This window comes from Pinus tabuliformis, chromosome 6 (assembly GCF_031772625.1).
Source record: "Pinus tabuliformis cultivar Carrire ecotype Pingquan chromosome 6, CPIR1, whole genome shotgun sequence".
Classification (NCBI taxonomy): domain Eukaryota; kingdom Viridiplantae; phylum Streptophyta; class Pinopsida; order Pinales; family Pinaceae; genus Pinus; species Pinus tabuliformis.
The window spans coordinates 1,386,265,399-1,386,286,277 of NC_142292.1; the positions used below are offsets into that span (position 1 = coordinate 1,386,265,399).

At 36.2% G+C, this 20,879-nt stretch overlaps 1 protein-coding gene across 1 annotated transcript; it reads left to right on the top strand.

Annotated features, from left to right (window-relative positions):
* The first annotated feature begins 14,659 nt into the window (after window positions 1-14,659).
* On the top strand, window positions 14,660-15,133 carry LOC149263798 (U-box domain-containing protein 16-like). Its single transcript, XM_089390740.1, has one exon. The coding sequence runs from the start codon at window positions 14,660-14,662 to the stop codon at window positions 15,131-15,133; it is 474 nt and encodes a 157-aa protein (XP_089246866.1).
* Window positions 15,134-20,879: the final 5,746 nt, after the last annotated feature.

The window sequence follows — 20,879 nt, forward strand, 5'->3', positions numbered from 1 at the left end:
GTGATATTCAGATCAAATGGATGTCTTGTTCGTGATCTTGATACAGGTAAAACAGTGATCAAAGGTAAAATAACTCCAAATAATCTATACATATTTGAAGAAGGACAACAACAATGCTATCTGAGCAAGGATGATGAGCACTGGTTATGGCACCGGAGGTTGGGGCATCTAAGCTTTTCACAAATAAGGAAAGCATGCAAATATCAGGCAGTTCGTGGTCTTCCAGATATCAAAGTTCCAGACAACACCATATGCAAATCATGTCAGTTTGGAAAGCAAACCAGAACTACCTTTTCGGAAAAGGAAGGATCAGCTAGCATGCCTCTTGAGCTAGTACATACAGATACATGTGGTCCATTCGAGAAAAGGACACCTCGAGGAGAAGAATACTTGATATTATTCATTGACGATTTCTCTAGGTTTGTCTGGTTAGGACTTATGAAGCACAAAGATGAAGCATTCGAAAAATTCAAATCCTTTAAAGCCTTGGTTGAAAATGAATCAGGATACAAAATTAAGTGTCTTAGATCCGACAGAGGTGGGGAGTTTACCTCAAATGAATTTTTCGATTTCTGTGAAGAACATGGGATAAGAAGAGAATTCTCTACAGCTAGAACTCCTTAGCAAAATGGAGTGGTGGAAAGAATGAACAGAACTGTCCAACAAATGGCTCGTGCTATGCTTGATGAATCTGGAACTCTCGGAACTTTCTCGGGTGAAGCAGCACATGCTGCGGTTATTATTCTCAACAAAACAAATGTCCAAGTGAACAACACTCAAACCCCTCATGAGCTCTGGTATGGTGAGACTCCTTTGGTAAAGCACTTCAAAATCTTTGGGAGCAAATGCTATATTAAAAATACTGATGAGCAACTTGGCAAACTTGAACCTAGAGCAGATGAAGGCATCCTTCTTGGTTATTCTCCACACAGCAAAGCATACAAGTGCTATAATAAAATACTTGGAAGAATTGTTGACAGCATTGATGTAGTGGTTGATGAGAAGGGATACATTCCTAGGCAAGTAAATCATGAAGATATCAAAGAAGATGAAGGCCATCCTCAAAGACAGAATGATGAAGAAGAAGAACCTCAAGAAGAACCAGAGGAGCAGATAAGGATAGAAGAGAAGACTCCATCCAGATATGTTCAGAAGAATCACCCAGAATCTCAGATTTTGGGACAGAAAGAAGCAGGTGTAGAAACAAGAAGAACAATTGCAGAAGCTTCAAGCTATTTGGCATTACTCTCTTCCACTGAACCACAAAATGTGAAAGAGGCATGCAAAGATGAATGTTGGGTCAAAGCAATGGATGAAGAACTTGAGCAGATCGAAAAGAACAACACTTGGGAGCTGGTTCCTAGACCAAAGGATAAGAATGTTATAGGAACAAAATGGGTCTTCAAAAATAAATTGAATGAAAATGGAGAAGTAATTAGAAATAAGGCCAGACTTGTTTGTAAAGGGTATGCGCAGCAAGAAGGAATAGATTTTGAAGAAACTTTTGCTCCTGTTGCAAGACTTGAGGCCATTCGAATGTTCCTTGCTCTCTCAAGCTTTCAAAACTTCAAAGTATTTCAAATGGACGTGAAATCAGCCTTTCTGAATGGAGACTTGGAAGAAGAAGTATACATTGAGCAGCCAGATGGTTTCATTCCTGGAAATGATCCAAATCTTGTATGCAGATTGAAAAAGGCTCTCTATGGCCTCAAACAAGCTCCAAGGGCTTGGTACTATCATTTGGACAAATATCTTCATCAACAAGGTTTTTCAAAAGGATCAACAGACAACAATCTTTATATAAAAGTTGAAAATGACAAATTGCTGATACTTGTTGTGTATGTAGATGACATTGTCTTTGGCAGCAATGAAGAAGCTATGAGTCAAAGCTTTGCCTTGGTGATGCAGAAAGAATTCGAAATGTCCTTGCTGGGAGAACTGACATATTTTCTTGGTTTGCAAATCCAACAAAATGAAGGAGGGATCTTCTTGTCTCAAACCAAGTATCTCAAGCAAATTTTGAAGAAATATGGTATGGAAGAAGCAAAACCAGTATGTACACCCATGGTCACAGGATGTAACCTCAGTGCAAATGATGAATCAGCAGCAGTGCATCAACCAACTTACAGATCTATGATTGGAAGTCTACTTTATTTGACAGGTACCCGACCAGACATCATGCATGCAGTGGGAATAGTTGGAAGATTTCAGGCAAATCCAAAGGAAACTCATCTTCAGGCAGTAAAGAGAATCTTCAAATATCTTCAAGGGACTCAAAACTATGGCTTATGGTATCCTAGAGATACAGATCTCACACTTCATGCTTATACAGATGCAGATTGGGCCGGAAGCGTGGATGACAGGAAAAGCACAAGTGGTGGTGCATTCTTTATGGGTTCCAGATTAGTATCTTGGTTCAGCAAGAAACAGAGTTCGATTGCCTTGTCTACAGCTGAAGCAGAATATGTTGCTGCTGCATCTTGCTGCACTCAACTCCTTTGGATGATGCAGACCTTGCAGGATTTTCAAATCACTTGTACACCACCCATCTCCATCTTATGTGATAATACAAGTGCAATCAGCATTTCAAAGAACCCAGTCATGCATTCAAAAACCAAGCACATACCAATCAAGTATCACTTTCTCCGGGAACAAGTACTTGAACAAAAGGTCAAGTTGGAGTATGTTCCTTCTAAGGAACAGGTTGCTGATATACTCACCAAACCATTGCCTAGGGAGACCTTTGAATACCTCAGGCAAAAGCTGGGGGTTGTTGATGCATCATCTTGTTGTTGAATCTCTTCTGATTGTTGGTTGTACGCAAGGTTCATCTGAAGTATATGCGTACATGTGCTGGGTTGCGGATTGGTCAAAGATCGAATGGCACAGGTTCAGGGGGAGCATATCATGCATTGTTGGCATTATGGAGGAAGTACAGAAGGAGATCATGGATGTTGGTCTGAATATTGCTGCAATACGTCTCTATCTCTTTCATGGTCATGGATTATGGTTCTTCTTTGCAGATCTGGTTTATAGTCAGGGGGAGCATGTTCTTAGGGGGAGCATAACCCTTTGCCCTTGATGTCAAAGGGGGAGAGTGATTGGTTGTTGTTGCCATCAAGTCCAAAGGGGGAGATTGTTGGCATTATGATACATATCTTGTACTTGATGGGAACCCACTCATCTCAGATAATAAATTATAGTGTAGAGAAAAGTTCACGCACTTATATGCAGAGAAACGTTTATTTCATGTAGAGAAAAGTTCACGCACTTTTATGCAGAGAAAAGTTTATTTCATGTACAAAAAAGTTCACGCACTTTCATGCAAGGAAAAGCGCGTATATGTTGGAGAACATACCTTTGGTCCATGGTAGTTAGTCCTTGGTATTTGAACCTATGAGGAAAAGCGTGTATATGTTGGAGAACTTACCTTTGGTCCATGGTAGTTAGTCCTTGTTATTTGAACCTATGAGGAAAAGTGCGTATATGTTGGAGAACTTACCTTTGGTCCATGGTAGTTAGTCCTTGGTATTTGAACCTATGGTTTTGGACCATGGTACGCACTTTCATGCAAGGAAAAGTGCGTATATGTTGGAGAACTTACCTTTGGTCCATGGTAGTTAGTCCTTGGTATTGAACCTATGGTTTTGGACCATGGTACCTCGTCAAAAGTGTTGATCTCACGCAATTTCATGGTTGGTTCATGGTATTAGTCCGACAGTTTTTGATCCTATGGTTTTGGCCCATGGTATTGCATCCAAAAGTGTTGATCTCACGTACTTTCATGGTTGGTTCATGGTATTAGTCCAAAAGTTTTTTTGATCCTATGGTTTTGGCCCGTGGTATTGTGAAAGGCCTAAGACTATAAAAGAGGAAGGAGATCATTTGGCAAAGCATCTTCTGAATTATCGAATATGTGAAAAAGTGCTAGATCTGGAATATTGTGATTGGGTTTTGGTGCAGATCTGGATCTAAATGAAGAAGGAACCTGAGCGTAAGGAGAAGGATAAGTTTTATTGATGGGTCAAAATCTTAAGGCTGGAATAGTGGTATCTCTATATGATTTTGATCTGTGATATGTGGCATACGCTTGATCTATAAATCTAATAATCTGGGTCTGAATTATTGATGCATGTTTTATTTTACACATGTTATGATATGGGTATGTCTGATGTAACAACTGCAAAAGTTATAAGGAAATATTTGCAGATTTGTATGCGGGTTGGCTTTGGTGAAATCAGAGATTGATGATCCAAGTGTAGTTGATGGGTTTTTGATGTTCTTGGATCCAGTTTGAAAATTTATGAAAAGTGGTCCTTGAAAGAAAAGAAGTAGGGGGTTGTAGCTCCCTTCCAGGAGAGACTGGAAAACGAGAGAGAGTTGTAGCTCTCTGCAGGTTGCAGCCTGCGTACTGGTAAGGACTGCACCAGTACAAAACCATTGTAAAAGGAGTTTCTAATTTGAAAGAAGATAGAGACATATTGCAGCAGGTGGTTTTCACCCACATTGGGTTTCCACCTTACATCTTGTGTTCTTTGGTGTGACTATCTATTTTCTTTGTTCATGCTCATTATTTTATGGTACTGACATGCAAAAATAATTCAAAGAATAAATAAGGAAGATTTATTAAAAGAACTTGATAATACTGATTCACCCCCCCTCTCAGTATTATTTCCAACAAAGAACCTGTGCCCTTATGCTCTGCTCTGTAAAAAAATTTCTTTCATAAACAGACAGACCAATTCTGGGTGACAGAAGTTTTCAAACAGGGGAATTACTGCCATTTGATATTATAAGGAGCACACGAAAGGTTCCTTCTTGGGTTCAGAAAAAACCAAATTCAGCTCTCCTCTGTTTCAGTGATTGATTTTTTTTCCCACCTGAGCAATATTTTTGTTGGTCAAAACACAAAATCAACACCATGCCAGGAGGATTCATGAGGAAAGAACCCTTAAACTCTAGCAAACTGTATGAACACCCTGAGGTGGTGGACCTTTTCACCAAGGAAAATTGGATATCCTTCTTTGATAGAATTCAAGGTTATGATGAGGAGGTGACTGAAGAGTTTTTGATATCCCTAATACCACATTTGAAGACACATGCCATAGTTAGTTTTAGGGGTTTGATCCTAGAACTTACCCCTGATTTCATCAGTAGAATTTCCTTTTTACCATTGGGGCTCCCTTGGAGCAAAGAAGAGAAGTCATTGGGACAAGTGGCTAAGAAAACATTTTTTCTGCCTGAGGAGCATCCTGTAGAAGACAAAAACGGGGTCACAAGGACAAGCTTTCCTCCTCTCTGGAGTGAAGTCAGTTATCAAATAATGAAGTATATCACATGTGAAGGGTAGTTTAACATAATTTACGGTTATCATTTCAGATTGCTACATGAATTGAGGTATGGGATGGACTTACCTTTAGCTAAGAAACTGAGGATCCCATATTTCCTCCTCCGGTCGTTGATTGAATGTGGTACAAAGCTAAATGTAAGAGTCCCAGATCAATTAGCCCACCATGGACTCATCAAACTATTGGTGGAAGATGCTTTACACACCTATATTGTCCCCATAGCTTGGGAAATCTTTAGAAATATGTCCAGGGGTGATAACATCAGAACTTTGACTAAAAACAACAGCCCATCCAACAGTAATGGGGGGGCGCAAACTGATGAAAGTGAGAAGAACATTGATGAGGGAGCATAGGACATCCCAGTAGAGGGCAAAACAAAGGAAGAATAGAAGGAAAAAGATGAATTTGACAAGACTGCTCAACCTAAGATAGGAAAGGAGAAAACAGCAAAAACAGAGAAAAGAAAAAAGAAAAATATTGGAAAGAAAAAGGCCAAGAAGGCCCAAAAAAATGCCCCCATAGCCAAGGCAAGCACCCAACAAGATAAAGAATAGACACACCCTGAGATAACAGTGACACAAGCAGAAACGAGGGGCATAAAAATTTCTACAAGAAGTGAAGGAAAAGAACTTCAGAAAGAGAAATCCCCTGTAATGTTGGCAAGGGAAGCAGCAGCTGTGCTTGCCGCATTAAGAACACCTACAAAATAAAAAGGAAAAAGAAAAAGGCAAGCCTCCATGTATTTCAAGGCTAGGAAAAGCACAAGAATTCAGACAAGTAGAATAGGAGGAGTAGTGGAAGGACATGGATAAGAAGGTAGAATTTTATGGCACACATGAGTAGACCACATTAAAAGCTTGGGATGATAGGGAGGCCACCAGGGCCATCAAGGATGAGGAGATGGATTAGTTGGTCAGAGGATGAGCAACACCTTCAGTAGGGGGTGATGATGAGCCCCAGAAATGGGTAATTATATGGGCTCATTTAGCCTCCTAATTCGACTTAATCTACCATTCTCATTAGTTTATTGCATGTTTTTTATTATATTTATGCTAATAGACTGAACTGGGTTAGTTGTTATGCCAAAAATTCTAATGTGTGCTTTATGTAGATTTTTGGTCAATTTTGAGACAAAATCAAAGGTTTAATGAGCATTTGGCAGCCAAATTCATGGAAGAACAAGGGAGAGGATTTGTAGGAGGATGTCCCCTTCATTTATGAGCCCTTACCTCAAATTCTCGACCAGCAGCTCAGAGTTCAAGAGCCACCACATCGATGATCACAAGGGCAGCCGAGCAGGGCTAGTAAAGTTGTTGTTAACTACAAGTTTTGGTAGCCGAGTTCCTGAAGTTTAGGAGGACTGTTGGGGTCCTCAATTTTTATAAATAAGAAGGCTTAGGGCCTCAATTTAGTTACTTAGATTTTAGTTAGATTTTATTCAGTAGGTTAGTCATTTTGTTAGTCTATTTTCGCACTTTAGTGCAGCTCTGTATCAACACATTTTCAGGTTTTTTCTTGTAGATAGTTTTGGGATGTAACTATTATTTTTTTGATCAATAAAGATGAATCTAGCTTTGCACCAACTCTGATCTTTCTTAGGATTCTGTAGCTCATGGGGTTGGGCCCAACCCATGTGCCAATACCTCCTTTGTGTACTTTTATGTGTCTTTGCTACATTCATAAAATAATTTTTGTTATTTAAGTTAAAATCTCGCTTTGTTACTTAGGTTGTTTTTGATGATTAATATATTTTTTCATGCTTTAGGTTGATTTGACATTTTGATAATAGGAAATATCTACAAGAAGGTCATCAAGAAATCCTTGATCTCATCTCTCCCTCCTTGGGACCATCAGCTGAGACCAAGGCATACTTGCTGCCACAAAAACACAGTTTTTGCCTTCCAATGCAATTGCTAGTGTTAGATTTTGAGTTGGAAAAGTTGATATCAGTTATACTTGCATGTTTATATCTATTCTTTCTTAGTTTCCATAGTTATCTTTCATGATTTCCTGTCTATAAACTTCTGTTCATCATGTTTCTGGTTTTTAGGTCAGATTAGGTCAAAATATATAGATCTCTGGTTTTTTTAGTCTTTGTTAGATTAGTTTTGGAAACTAGTGTGCAGAGCACCTATAATACATCTCTACATATCCTTCCTCCATCATACCACCTGTTCTAGCCCCTAATCTAAAATTCCTTCCCTTCATTTGCCACACTTTCCCAATTTCCTCTAATTTCTACATTTTTGTGAAATATTGCTCTCTCCATCCTTGAACAAATCCAATCACCTTCGTCACTCCTTAGCTTAATTTACCAGGTCCTATCCCCTTAACATCCTTACTCATCCTTCACTTCCACTTTCCCACTGTTTTCCCACCATCAGCCCTCTGAAATCCTCGTTCGGTTGTTCCTATAGAACTTCCTGTAGAACATCCTGTACAACCCCTGCACACTTCCTGTAGAAGCTCACGTGCGCAATTTTTCAATATCTAATCACAGTGAAATTATCTAGAAGGGTGCTAGGGACCCCTTAGGCCCTCTTCTCACCTTCCCAACCTCTTGCAAGCACCCACTCCATTTCCTTTCGCCAATCAACCTCTGCATAGCCAAAAGTAGTTAAAGCACAGGCATAATAATTCTGCAATATTACTCAAAAATACAAAAGGATTATTTTTCCATATTTTCCTTCAGAAGTAGCTTAGTCACATGCATTTTACCGTTCTGAGAGTCAATTTCATCCATTTCAGTAGCTTTCATCTCTTTTCTTGCACCAGTAGGGTTAGTCGGAAAAACTAGGGTTTGCTAGGGTTTGCATTTCCTTTCAGCTTTCAACTTCTTTCTGCAAGTAGATTAGCCTCTTTTGAGTGATCTTTCATCCATCACAGTTAAAACTTCTTCTAAGAACTCATAGAAGTTGGCTTAAACTCCTAGTGAACTTGTTCCAGCTGATCAGGTGACAACCTGCAGTAAGAGCTAGTACTTGTGCATATAGCATTGTCGCTTCCAAGTTTGTTACGAACTACCGGGTTGATAAAAGTAAGGAAAGCAGTCCTAGGAGTTGTAGCATCATTGCTGCAATACTGGATCTCACCACATTCCTTTGATTTCGTGCTTCTCTAGTCATGATGGTTTCGTAAGCAATGCATTGAGCAGCTTTGTGCCCAAAATTATGACATGAAAAACATTGCCCATTAAAGATGTTTCTACGACTATTGAATCTATTTACCTATTGATTGTAGATTCTATTGATATTCATCTTTGGAGCAAAATGAGTATTATTTGCCTAAGGTTGGTTGTGGCTTCTATTAATATTCATCCTTGGAGAAAATTTAGTAAGATTTACCTGGTGCTAAGCTTTATGCCTTTACTGACGATTGTCATACTGTTCATTGGTTTTTGCTGCATCAAGATAGTTTTTGGTGGAGGTTGACGAATTCTATGATTGAAATGCTTCTTTAGGATGTCCAAGACCTATCTTTACCAGAGGAGAACACTGAACTTTGACAATTTCATTTAAAGTTTCTGATCCTTTAGCAAATCTAAGATTGAAACTTTTTGTTTTCTCAAGATCTTTTCTTAGACCCACATTTTCACATTCTAGTTTTTCATTGTGTGTTTTTTTTTCCATCAAGTTGGTATGTCAAGGTATCTATTTTCATATTCTTTTCTTTTAAATAAATTTTGAGTTTAGATATTTCTTCATGAAAGTTTTCCTCTTCTAAAGCATCCAAAAATCATCATTGTCATAAGCCATGAGAAGTATATAATCATCACTGTTAGATAAACCATCATTATCCTCTTCTAAACTATCCCAAAAGTTATCACTATCATAAGCCATCAGAAGCATGTAATCTTGACCAGTTTCATCTTCATCACTATTAGATAAACCATCACTATCTTCATGAGTATAGTAACTCCTTCTATTCACAACTTGTTTTTTATTCCCTTTTGCATATTCCTTTCCTTTTTCATATTTATCTTTATGAGGACATCTGGAAGCATAATGACCAACTCTACCACAAGAAAAGCATTTGAAAGGTAGCCTACCTCTGAACCTTCCAGAACCCCGTTAAAGCTTATTGACAAATTATACCTCATCTTCTTCTTATGAAATGTGTCCTGATTCATTGTGTTCCTCCTTTTCTTTTACTTTTGCTGAAGCTTTAAATTCGGCTTCTCTCATATCTGATGGATCTCCTTTTCTCATCTCAAAAGCAGTTAGTATTCTGTGAAGCTGTGTCATAGTGATATTCTACAGATCCTGTTTTTCTTTTATGGCAAACACTTTTGATTGAAATTTAGCAGACAAGGATATCAAATTTTCTCAACCAAGGTAACTTCCTTTATTTCTTCACCCGGATTGTTCATACAATTAACAACCTCATATATACATAAGAAGTAACTAGATATACTCTCATCACTATACATCTTAAGAGTTTCATACTAAATTCTGAGATTTTGAAGCTTAGCACATTTTACCTGAGAGTCTCCTTCGTAGCTTTGAATGATTTTGTCCCTTATCTCTTTGGCTAATTTGAGCTGCATGACTTTGACAAACTATGATTGTGACAAACTTCCCAATAAAGTATTTGACATCTTTGGCATTGGTTTCATATTGCTTTTTACCTATCGTGCCTGTAGGAATTGTTGTTGGAATTTATATCCTCCTTCCACAATTTCCCAGACATCTATTCCAAGAGATTGTAGATAGTTTGTGGTTCTTATTTTCCAATAAAAAAAGTTGCTCCTATCGAAGATTGGTTGTCTGATGGATCCCATGCCTTCATGATTATTCTTCTTGAATGATCTTCCTTCAAGCGATCAAGCTTCTACTGAAGGACCTGCTCTAATACCAATTGTTGGAAATAATACTGGGGGGGTGAATTAGTATTATCGGATCAATAATTTTATTTCGCAAATAGATTTATATATGCCACTTCAGTGAAGTGAACTAGCATGTACATGCAACTATGATTAGAGAAACCAATGTATATCCAGAGAACTTGTGATTTAGACAATTTATCACGTGTTTATCTTAAACTAGTACATCAATAAATTATCAGAAAGTGTAGTAAAAGTAGAATAAAGCATCACACATAAGAAACACACATGAAGGCCAAGATTTAAGGTGGAAACCCAATGTGGGTGAAAACCACCTAATTCTGTCATCTCTATCTACTTTTAATAATAAGAAAATTTGTTTACAATCTTTTACTGGTGCAAACTCATACTAGTACACAGGCACCCGCCTAAAGAAGGCTACAACCTTCTCTCATTTTCCAATTTCTACTGGAAGGGAGCTGTAACTCCCTATCTCTTGCACAAGCCAATTTGTTTACTAGTATGCAGGCGCCGACCTACAAAAGGCTACGACCTTCTTTCTTCCTCTAGGGACCACGTTTCATGAATTTTTCAAACTAGATGCTTCTGGATCACAACACCACAATATGAAGGCTACATTTCATCCAATTTTTATACTATACCCATCAAAAACTTTTAAACTTAAATTGCATCAACCAACATTTAGTTAATCTGGACAATTAGATTACTGACACCAGAACATTGTGCTAAACCCAGAAACCTACATCATCATTTAGAACCAGCCGTAACCTCAATAACCATGCATCAGAGTGTATACGCTACTTGGTTGAACCCAAACTGCGTGTATACGCTACTTCCGTTAATCAAACCTACATATACCTTCAAAACTACTAAAAACATAAACTTTTGAATCAATTATGTACCAACTAGCAATATAATGAATATCTACTTTCAACTTACAAAGCTTGACATAGGCAATGATAGATATCACTTCTTCTCACTTATACAATCAGTCAATCAAATACGAGCCTCCTTATGCATTCCATTTTACATTTAGATCTAAGAAGACTTCATTGACAGATAGTAATAAAACAACAAAATTTGATCATATAGATCAGTTAGATCTTAAAAAGAAATTTTTCTTTTGTACACGCTATTTTGAAGAGTATAACCTACATGTACACATGCTTTTGAAGAGACAAACCAACATACATATCTGCAAATATCAACTCATAACTTTGTTTCAGTTCTGAACTTTAGACAGACCCAGATCACGAAATTTAAATAATAAAATAGGTGTACACAATTAGATCTAGCCCAACCAATATTAGATCATCCAATAATAAGTCACTTCAGTTCTCATGATCCTGATCCAACATTGAATTCAAGGTGCAAAAAGTATTCTATACACCTTGGCCTTATGACCTTCTCCTTCCTATATAGCTTTAGGCCCTTTGCCAATACCTTGAACTAAAACCACTTAGGACCAATACCTTGGACCAAATACCTAGGGTAAATACCACGGACCAATACCTAGGACCAAATACCTAGGGTCAATACCACGGACCAAATACCTCAGACTAAAACCTAGGTTTTCCAATCATGTACGTGCTTTTCTTTCTATGGGAGTGCGTGTATATGTATACGTTCTTTTTGTTATGTGGAACATCGTGTATATGATTTTTTGGCTAAGTGGACCATCATGTATCAACTTTTTCCATCTTTATTCTGATTAGTAGGCCTTAGTTCCATGTTCCTGTTCTTCTGTACCATTGGCCTATAACCTCTAAATATACCTGTTGTACTATGAGTTGCCTTTTACCAAAACTGAATTCACCTGTGAGTGAGTTGCCATCAAGGACAACACTTGTATGATAATGCCAACAATTTTTTGATCTATATTTATCAATTAGTTATCCTAGTTTTTGTATAAATAATATCTCCTTCTCCATTCAAATGGATGTTACATTTTAAATGCTAAATATTGGCTATGCTTATGCTTGATGTTATGAATAGTTTTGACGTTCACGCACTATGAAATTAGTACAACCAATCAATATGGTTATGCCTTCATGATTATGTCTTTTATCAATAGTTTTTTAAACGTTTCACCTCTTGTGAACTTTAAGAGGGCCCCCTAATGAGTATGACTGTATTTCTATGTTTCAATTTTGTAAATTAGATTAGTCTCTTTTATGCTCAATTTTTTCAAGATTTCTTTCAAGTATTTTGTTTAGATGTTGGTTTATGCTCATTTGATTCTTGTTATTTTATAGATAAAGTTCTTGAATAAACATATGAAGACAAAAGAAACATGTGTTAGTTTCTTCCTGATTTAAGTCTCTAATCTCTGCATTTAAGTAGTCTCAACCATGAATGATTATTTACTCTAAACAAGCACACTACTAAGCCCAATTTTGTTTTATCACATAGATAGTTTCAATTTAAATTAAATTTCTTAGAATATCATTTTATTATTTTCATAGAATAAGCTTCATTTGATTTCGTTAGCATGAAAATTATTTTCTTCCTTAGAAATAAAGTTTTTATTTCTTTCTAGAATAGAATTGTCAATTGACCATTCATAGATATAGATTTCAAATGCTTTCTAGATTAAATTTACAAGCTTTCATAGATAATTTTTTCTTTCTTTTCTATATTGATATTCCATGCTTTCATAGACTAATATTTCATGCTTTCATAGATTAATTTTACATGCTTTTATAGATTATATTTACCAACTATTCTAGATTAATTTCAAATGCTTTCCATCAATTAAATCTTATTGGACTTTGTGTATTTCCTTCATATGAAGTGTGTATGGTCATTTTAGGTAATTTCATGATTATGATTTCATTCTTGCATATTCTTTCAATAGATTATATTATCCCTTTTAAATTGAGAATTAGTTTCCTAACATATACTGTACAAGTGTGCTTCATAATTATACGAACTTTGATTGATAATTGAATGCTAAGTAAATTAACCAACACTTAAATTACCCAACACTAACATTATTTATTATTAATTCCCCCATGGGGGTATGGAAGCTGCATATCAACAAAAGCTAGAAGAAAAGGAAAAAATGTCCCACGATACTTTTAACCTTGAAATTTGAAGAATTGTCTTGTTTAACCTTAATGGCTCACTGCAAATTCTGCCCAATACATCCAAGGAGATAACAAAAATATGTGTACCAAAGGAACAAATGATATTTATGTATTAGTTCAAACAGCTCCCAGAGTGCTTTCCAATGAGATATTTCACCTACAAAATAGAGTATGTACGAGGAAGTTATGATCGAAACAATAAAGGGGAATGTTAGGAATCAATTTATTTTTGTGAAGCAAAACTCTCTAGTCAACGTTTATTTTGGGGAAAAAATTGTCAATATACATATCTTGTACAAAAAAGCATATCCATGATGTTATATTTGATGTTTAGGCATATAAGGTCTCAATAAATTAACGTAAGAGTTTAGTAGTAGAACAAGGAAAATTAGGAAAAATAATTGGTGAAAAGATTCATAGACCATAAATTTCATCCTAGGACTTATATTTTGGAAATAGAATAGTAAAAAAAAATATCAAGTGTGAGAATACATATCATAATCTATAATTCTGATTTAAATGACACATTTTCTTAGGAAATAAAAAGGAGGCTAAAGGTGGCTTATAATAGAATAGTTAACATGATGACCAAAACTATGGAAGATGTTTAGAGTTCCTACAAACATGAAGAGATCATAGTCTATCACTTTTGGCATGGGTAATTTTGAGATATAGCTAAATGGACATGGAATACGTAATTTATAAATAAGAATATATGAGATGATGCAAGTCTCAAAATGGAAGAACTCAGCTATAGGGTAACTTTTATGGGCGAAATTTCGTAAATGGGATACCTTTTGGACATTTTTCTAGAAAAAATATTCGCCAATTAGGTTTAAAATTCACTTATTTTTTACATATATATGATTAAATGGATGATATTTACCAAATGGTTACCAAATTTTATAATAAATTACATTATTTCTATTAAATGCTTTCCTACAGAATAATCACGTACAATACTATATATAAGAAAATATTTACGTCCTTCAAAAATACCATTCTCAACTATTAGATTGATAATTAAAGGGGCATAAAAGATCAAAAATAGATTTATACTCAAATTCTACAAATACTAAGTCATTTACAAATGCAAATGGACAATAAATCTAATTGAAGATAGGAAGAGGAACACAAATATCAATTTATGAGCAAGCACACCCAAAATTGAAATTGTTCTAGGAGTAGTGGTAGGGATCGAGATCACTCACCAAGACATTCAATTAAGAGGGCTTATGATTTCTTAGAATCTAGGAATTGTACATTAACATCATTTATTAAATATCAAAACAAGAGTTGTGTGAGAAGATAACCTGAAGATCTAGGAGATACTGAAGAGAGATTGCAAAACATTGGACGCAGGAAGCAGAGAGGTGATAATGTCAAGCCATGGTGCCCAAGATGCCATCGAACACTGCCTCACGGCTGGGAGGAGCTTGGAGGCCAAGAAGAATGTCGCTGCCTCTATCTTCAACCTTCTCATCATTGAGAACTACAGGCCTGTTGTAGGCAACTACCCCGAGATTATCAGGGCTCTTTTGGACCTTATTCGCCTAGGAAACCCTGAGTGCAAGAAGGATGCCCTAAAATCCCTCTTCCATCTAGCTCTGGATCCGCTAAATAGGCCCAAACTAGGGATCGTCGAGGATGCCACGGCTGTTATAGCCCTGGAAGCGGGCTACAGTGAGAACAAAAAGGAATTTAAAAGAATATTTGGGATTGAAGATCTAGTTGATTTAGATTTCACCTCAGTTGCAAGTCAGGAGTGGATCTGCCTCCCGAACCTACCAGATCTTCCTGCAGAGGTTCTAATGCTGGCATTACACATCGAATGGGTTGCAAAGCTGAAATGACAGGTTAGCAAGCCTCTACACAGGGCTTTCTTTGGCATAGATGGTGCCACTGTCATCTCTGCCGTAAGCAAGTAGCGGATCTACTTCTCGAACTCGCCATATATGCTTGAAGAGGATAAATCCCCTCCCTATCATCGCCATGGCAGATTTTCTCTCGAACGCATAAGAGGCCAGGGTACTATGTCTAGGCACTTCTTTGACTCCTTTCAGATCCAAATTTCTCAACCTACAAGCAGAACCATCCTGCAATGGGTCAGTTCTTTAGATCTAGTGCTGGATCTGTAACTGGTTTTAGAACGACGGATTGGGATCCCTTCAGGCCTTTAAAGACTTCTCTTTCAAGGTAAACAACTTGAAGACCTTCTTCCCTTATCTTCTTACAACATTACCAGAAACAACTCTTTGGTGTTAACCCTTCGTTTGAGAGGAGGTGCAGCGGGACAGTCATCCTCAGCTCCTCCTTTCTCTTACAAAGATGCAGTACACTCTAAGAACCGCAAACCCCCAGAAGCCATTAAACCTAAGCCTTTTTTGGTTAACAAGATAGAGGAAGTTCCCTCTGTTGAAATCACCCATGATGGTCTTGCAATCCAACTTCAAGATTTTGCAGAAAGAGACATCATTTGCAGATTTAACGGACTGTGGCCATGATCTCGGGATCTCTATGCATGGATCCATGCAAGCTGGACTCATCATTGTAAGGTCAGTTTTCGTTCAAAAGGATACTTCATTTTTCTTTTTGAGGATAGTAAGCATTATAAAAATGCTTTAGAAGAAGGCCCTTGGTTCATGGGAACTACAGGGCTCTTCTTGACTCCTTGGTTCCAAGATTTTGATCCAACAACTGCAGTCATTACCAGGACACCTGTATGGATCAAGCTTTGAAACTTACCAATGCATTTATGGCATGGTGCATTCTATAGAGCTATAGGAAACACCTTAAGCAGTTTCATTATGGGAGATTACTGGCGGGAAAATAAAGGTTTGTACACATATGCCAGAATATGTGCGGAGTTAGATTTGAGCAAAGGACTTCCAGACCAAATCAATCTCAAGAGAAACGACTTTGTCTAGACCCAGACACTGGATTACGAAAACACTACATTCCATTGCCGCCATTGCCACCAATCAGGGAATTTGCATAACACCTGCCCATCTCTCTCAGCAAAAAAGAATAAGGATAACCTCTCCAAGACCAAGTCCAAATGGTGGGCTTCTTGCTCTCCACCTCCAGTCATGGATTCTGATTCCTCTAGCTCTGAAGATGAAGGTAGCGATGCAGAATTGGATCATGCCCCTCATTCCATGGTCCCTTCCACCGATGGTTCAGCGCTATCCTTTGATACAACCACTGCCCAGAAATGCATCCATATGACCTCCTCCTCTGATTCAGAAAAAGAGGGTCCCCATGTGGAGAACCCCAATCTTTCAGTTGTTATTACTCATTCACCCCAGGATGGTTGGGTTGAAGTTGAAAATAGGAAAGGGAAAAAGCTTCATGTTAAGGCTTCTGCTCATTCTGGGTAGAAGTCAGTCTTGTTGCTTCCAGCCATATGCTGTAGCTTCTTGCTTGTTTCACTCCTTCTCTAGAGCCAAGGTTGATAGTCCTATCATTTCCGGTTGCCGGTTTTCTGTCTCTCTTGATTGTATCATCTTGTACCATATTTTTTCTTAATATAATTAGTTCGATTCAGGAAGAAAAAATATATCAAAACAAGAAATATAAATTAGATATTTTAAAGGAAGGATTGGGAAGATTAAACCTAATACCATTGATGGTAAGCATAATAAGGGTGAGGAAGATAAAGGTTAGTTATTGGAGATAATGAAATATCCCTAATTATACAATTATTCATCCACGTAGGAGGCATGAATTGTAATTTATCAATTGAATAGAAAATAAAATTTATGGTGGGAATATCTCAAGAAAGTTAAATAGTTGGATGAGAGGAAGATCCCATGTAGGTAATTTAAGAGGTACTTCCAATAAAAATAGTTGTCAAAACATTACTGTGAAGGGAAAATGCAAAAGTTGTTTTAACTCATGAAGGGAATCATGACAATGGATGAATGTAAAAGGGAATTTGTTGAATTATTATGATTTTATTGTTTTGTTAAGGATGAGAAGATAAAAATACAAATACTTTCAAGTGCTTTACCATCATTTTATTTTGAAAAAACAAAATTTGATGAGCCCAATACTTAGATAAATATATGAGGAAGGAATATTAGCTTTATGAATAGAATAAAAATATTCCATCCTCTCGAATACATGCGATGACAATAAGATGGAAAATATGGAGAAAGGAATAAGGGATATAAACCTTCATTTTTAAGAGTAGTTGTCAAGCAAATTATAAAACCAAACCAACCTAATGTAAAATAAGGAGAGTTGAGCCATAGAGAAATAAGAGAATATTTAAGCTCATCATGTGTCAAGGATGTGAGGGATAACACTTATACAAATATTTCCTTCACAAAGAAAACAAAATTAAGGATCTACACCATATTCAAGGAGTTGATATAGTGGGGGACATGGTAAGAATCATTCCCATAATTTATGTATTGTTGTGCATTATAAGTAGCGTTATAATTAGGATCAAAATGTTGAAGTTGGATTGAAGATAAATGATCATCATATTTATATTTTATTTAATTCTTGAACTAGACATATTGATATTTATCCTAAACTTGTTGAAATATTTCATTTGAAGAAAATTAGGCATGACAAATCTTGCCTAGTTCAACCAACTACAAGGGAAAAGTGAAGGATAACTAAATTAGTAATGGAAATCAAAATTGACATGAAAGGAGTGATTGTAATTTCATATTTAGAAATTATACCTTTGGGTTCATATGATTATGTAATTAACATGTACTCACTAGATAGACAACATGGGATACTAGACTACTTTACGAGGCCTTCACTTTCCTTGATGACGAGGGAAGCAAAGAGAAGTTAAGTAGATTCCAAGGTCATATTTTATCAAAGCAATATCAACCATGCAATAGAAGAACAATTTGAGAAATGTGTGCCAAAGGTTTTAGCTATCATGGAAAATTCATCTAAGGACAAGGTGTTAATCTTTCAATATCATCTAGTACTTAAATAATTTGAAGATTTATTTTTATAAATCCCATCTTTACCACCTAGAAGGGATATTTACCTTTCTATAGATTTGGTACCTAGAGATACCCCAATTTGTAAGACAGTATATAGAACGCGCACACTAGAGCTTAAAGAATTGCAAATGTAGTTGGAATAAGGATCCATCTACCCCAACCCGCATGTTGGGCTGCCCTATTTCACTTTATTAAAAATAAATATGGTACATGATGGTTTTGTATATATTTTATGCAATTGAACAGGATGATCGTGAAGAAAAAGTATCATTTTTAAAATATGGATGACTAATATTAACATCTGGGGTGAGGTAAATTAATTTCCATGATGAACCTAAAGTCAAGGTGACATAAACTGGTAATTAAGGAGGAATTCATTGGAAATATAACATTTAGAACTTGGAATGGACATTATGACTTTTTTGGTAGTGCCATTTGAGATATCTAATGGATAGGGTGTTATAATGTTCCTTATGAATGATATTTTCCAAACTTATTTAAAAGTTTGTTGTTGGATTTTTAGATGTCATCGTAGTGTATTCATAATATGAGTAAAAGAATGAGAAACTTTTGGGGTTGGTGTTGTACAAATTAAAAGAGAATCATCTTTATGCTCAACTAAGTCAATTTTAACTTTAACAAAATCAGATTCATTATTTGAGTCATATCATCTAAGAGGAAGTGGTGGTAATGGATGCGTAATGAACCTAGAGGAAATCAAAGAAATAAAAAAGTAGATAGAACCAAAAAATGTCATAGAATTCATATCCTTAATTGCATTAGAAGGCTAATATATTAGATTTATTAAGGGGCTCTAAAAAATAATGCATCATAGCACTTCTTTGCAAAACAAGCAGATAAAATTTGAGTTGTATAAATTTGAAGAGGCATTAACATTTCAAAATGATATCCACAACTACATTTATGAAAGGATATCATTAGTAAATTCATAAAAAAGTTAAGTAGATGGAACTTTGGTAAATAAACCTATAAATTAGACTAGTCCTCAATTCAATTCTACAGATTGATCCCATATATTTATGCTCCGCTATAATGGTTTGCTCCTCCATCCTTAAATCAATTAAGAGAAAAAAATGGTATTTACTGCAAGGAAGATAAAAATAAGAAAACAAATGGGCACTTGTAGCTTAGGATAATATTTGCAGACCAAAATTCAAGGGTGGTATTAGACTAAGAGATTATTAAAGTTTAGTTATGGTTCTGAGAGCCAAAATCTAGTGGTGTTGTCTCCAAACAGGTCAAGACCTTTAGAAATGTTTCTTAATGAGAAAGTATGAAACACACATTACTACTGGAAATCTCATAAGATCTCCCTTTGATGGCATTATGGTTTTCATTGTTACAACTAGCTGGTGTTGGAATTTTTTTCATGGTTGCAACTAGCTTATGTTGGCATTGATGTCAACATTATGATAGTCGACATGATGCATTGATGTCAACCTTGTCATGTACTATAATGCTCTAGATGATAATATGTCAATCTTATAATGGTATAGTAATGTATTTGATGTGGCAACTCTCATTGTTTGTATGCTAATCTGCTAGATACTGATTGGATACATAGATTTGATGGACAAGTGTTAGACTTGTTGATCCATGTTGATGAGTGTGGAAGACTAGTTATTCATGTAAGTTTTCATGTTAATGATCACGTTCAAGACTTATGTTGACGTGTGGCCTTATGATGATGTCATTAAGGTGCTACAGAGTTGTGCAGATGTGTTGCGGTTTGTGCAAAAATCTAAGTAGAGTAGACTACTTGTTGACATTTGTCTCAACCCATGTTTTGTTGGATTTTAGGTCAACTTGGTAGTGGAACTTGGTTGTGATTTTTAGCCTATTTCAAGGGGTTCAACAAAACTTGGTAGAGGTTTGGAGGTATTTGCAAATGTTGGTTCTCCAAGATTTTCTATTTTTTTATGTGTTGTTATAAGATTTTTGACAAATATTTTTCAGTTTTATGGATGTGGCTAAGGCTGTACAAGAAAATTCCTCTACATTCCTCATGCACTTAAACAAAAATTCAACTTCGTAATTCCTAGAAGGTTCGAAATTAATTATATAAGGTTGAAAGTGGTTGAATAAGTCCTCCATTGGGTTTGAATGCCTTTAGTGCACTAGGAGTGATGGTTGTGGATGGATTTCATCAATTTTGTGCATCTATGAGCTCAATCCAAAGGTGGATTTCACCCAACACGTTATATATAGCTCATTTTGGATCTGAGATATGGTTGGTCAGTTTGAGTTGGAGTGTAAGAGGTCTCTGGATAGGTAGAATGCTTCAGATATATTGGTGAGCTTAGTATGTAAGCACTAATGGAAATGGACTGATCAGATTGAAGAATTCTAGCATAATTTAGAAGCAAAATATTAGTTTGCAAATCATATTTGTAGTTTCTAGAGCATAGATTGTTTGGAGAGCATGGATTATGCAATGAACCTATTCCATATACAATAATTTTTTTACAAGGTTTCTAATGCACATGGTAGGATGTCATACTAATTCTATGTTGCTGATTTGTTGAGGGTTTGATGTATTTTTAGTTTTTGTTGATGGAGATGTGTATGTCCATGAGTATCTTGATTGATGATTATTGATGGT

Excerpts from the sequence above, each read along its gene's own strand:
- LOC149263798 (XM_089390740.1), top strand. The coding sequence starts at position 14,660 with ATGTCAAGCCATGGTGCCCAAGATGCCATCGAACACTGCCTCACGGCT.